The sequence below is a fragment of the Atta colombica genome, unplaced genomic scaffold, assembly GCF_001594045.1.
Source record: "Atta colombica isolate Treedump-2 unplaced genomic scaffold, Acol1.0 scaffold112, whole genome shotgun sequence".
In the NCBI taxonomy this organism is placed as follows: domain Eukaryota; kingdom Metazoa; phylum Arthropoda; class Insecta; order Hymenoptera; family Formicidae; genus Atta; species Atta colombica.
Genome location: NW_017259198.1, coordinates 1,088,511 through 1,091,027, shown reverse-complemented (window position 1 = coordinate 1,091,027; position 2,517 = coordinate 1,088,511). Strand labels below are relative to the sequence as shown.

Here is a 2,517-nt window from a genome sequence, read left to right as displayed (position 1 = left end):
TATATATATAGTATAGATTAAATAACTATATATATTTTTTATGTTAACATTATACGTTCGTGCACGAAATCTCTTCATTGTTTGATGCTCAAAAATGGGTGAACAATGAACAAGCTAAAAATATTGTGCATGTGCTTCATGAACTATAAAATTGATGCATAATATATTGTCAGTCTGCGCTGTCTGTGGTGATGGTGGCGGTGTTCTCGCGGTAAATGATGGTGGTCAACGAGAGAAAGCACTATCCGCTTTACGTATTATATACAAGCGAATAGCACTATAAGGAAAAAACTAAGGCACAAAATAAAATTTACAACGCGCACAAATCGCTTGCAAATGCTTTTCCTGTTATGTCAAGAGGAACGATATTTTTGTACATGTACGTTAGATTGTGTTATCTCTTATGTAAAACTTTAGACGAATTTATAAATGAAAATTTTATGATAAAAGTTCCAATGAAATAGTTACAAGATTAAATATTATGCTGAATATTGAGAGAAAAATGTACTAAATTTTAATAAATAATTAATTGAATACAGTACTAAGTTATTATATTAGTATACTAATTTATTCACGAAAATATCTGCTAAATATATAATAAACATTAATAATAGTTAAATATTAATGACTCTCTTGTACCAAACAAATATGTGATTATGTTTAGTAAATATTCAACTGATATTATTTAAGCAAATATTTATTGAAATTTAATGCATTTTTCTTTCAATGTACGTAATATTCATGGAAAATTGTCTTTTTGCAGCTAACGCAGCCGCAGCGGGTTATGTGGCACCGTATACGTATGCGACTTTGCCAGGTGCTGCAGGACTGCCAGCAGCGGCAGCAGCGGCGGCAACGGCAGCTGGAGCAGCTTTCCCGGGTTTGCCGTATCAGACAACACCTCAGGAGGCCAGATTGCAATAAAGCTTTAACATTAGACCGCTCGAGACAGTTGCAGCTAAGCCTTTTACGTACGAGAAACGGGCAGCAGAGCTGCACGAAACATTCGATCCTCGATTGTCTTCGGGGATTAGCTCATCATCTTCCTCGATATTAGTTATTTTTCAAGATTTCTGTATGTTCCTGATCACGTCTCGCGAATGTATCGAAATACCACCCGCGAGAACCGTAAGAGGCGAAGAGGATGAGCTTTGACAAAGCCGTCAGAATTGGCGACCCACAACTTCTCTCGCTAACGATAACTATATTCTTCCCTTTTCGCCTCCCCGATCTAATCTTCCTCTCCCTTCTCCCATAGATACTGGTGCGCTCGACCAACATATCGCGGAATTTTAGAAAAGACGCAACAATTTTTAGATTTACGATTATAATTATTTATAATGAGCTGATGTTTGCTCGTTTGGGAAAGCGATCCTCGACGTGCAAGTGATTCAGAACTTGAGAGCCGAAAGAGAGACTTACTATTTTGTTTCCATATTCATATGTGCGCGAACGATCTTATTGACTTTCGAACATAACGTTATTCTGATATTATAGATTTGTATTCAAAATATTACAACAGGACGAAATGTAACACATTATGATTTTTGAAACATAACTTAATATTTATATTTATCAAATATACAGTAAAAAAAATTGTGTATTTGTGTTGGAAACGGTCCACTCACATTCTGTATTAACAATTTGTGTTGAATTTTTTAATATTCGAATGTTAATTTAATATGATTATATTATTTAAAAATTTTGTGTGAAATTGATATTCAAAGTCTCTTAATGTCAAAATACATACATTTATGATGATTTATGAGTAAATAAATAAGTAACATAAAAATAATGTGTTTTAAAATATAAATTTTAAGACAAATGAATGAAATACGTGTTAATTTAACATATTGTAAATGTTAATTTTCTGAAAAAATGCTTCCACAGTTATTTACAAACTATCAATATTACTTTTTTTTATATTTATTCCCTTAATATTTGTGTCATCTTTTAATATATTCATCTTGTATTAAATTAATTCAAAAGTTTGAGTGGACCGTTTGCAATATATAGTTTAATGTTAAATTCGACACATTTTTCCTCTGTATTATAATTCTTTGTTCTTATGCATTTTCGTCGATGGTTCCTAAATCGAAATGCGTTCGTTCGCGCAATGACTTTCGTTAAATTTTATAACGATGTTATTCGAGAAACTTCTCTTCACAGCAATCATGTTCTCTGACACACAATATATCTTGAGCATAGTTAATTGAATGCGCTAAAAATATCGAAGATGCGAGAACTTTGTAATAATTTTAGAACCAAAGTTACATGGTTCAGATAGGTATTTCGGAGAGGACGGTTTTAAATTTTAGTTAAATTTTAAGTAGATCTTAAAAACTTAATAATAAACAAAATTTTTAGTATTATAAGTTGTTAAGTTATATTTTCATGCGTTTTTTTTCCAATGAAAAAAAAGGATCGCATTTGTCTGTAATGGAACTGTTAGAATAATGCTTAGAAAAGCGAGTGACGAAATTTAGAATTCCTTGATGAATAAGAATTTTCTATTGA

The 2,517-nt window shown here is 31.8% G+C and overlaps 1 protein-coding gene across 3 annotated transcripts in view; it reads left to right on the top strand.

Annotated features, from left to right (window-relative positions):
• LOC108694083 (RNA-binding protein 24-like) overlaps positions 1-1,613 on the top strand; it is a 31,205-nt gene extending 29,592 nt beyond the window's left edge. For all 3 annotated transcript variants that reach the window (XM_018203375.1, XM_018203373.1, XM_018203374.1), the window contains exon 6: positions 764-1,613. In XM_018203375.1, coding sequence (XP_018058864.1) covers positions 764-924 — 161 coding nt within the window. In that variant the 3' untranslated portion in view covers positions 925-1,613. The remainder of the gene's footprint in view (positions 1-763) is intronic.
• The last annotated feature ends 904 nt before the right edge of the window (positions 1,614-2,517 follow it).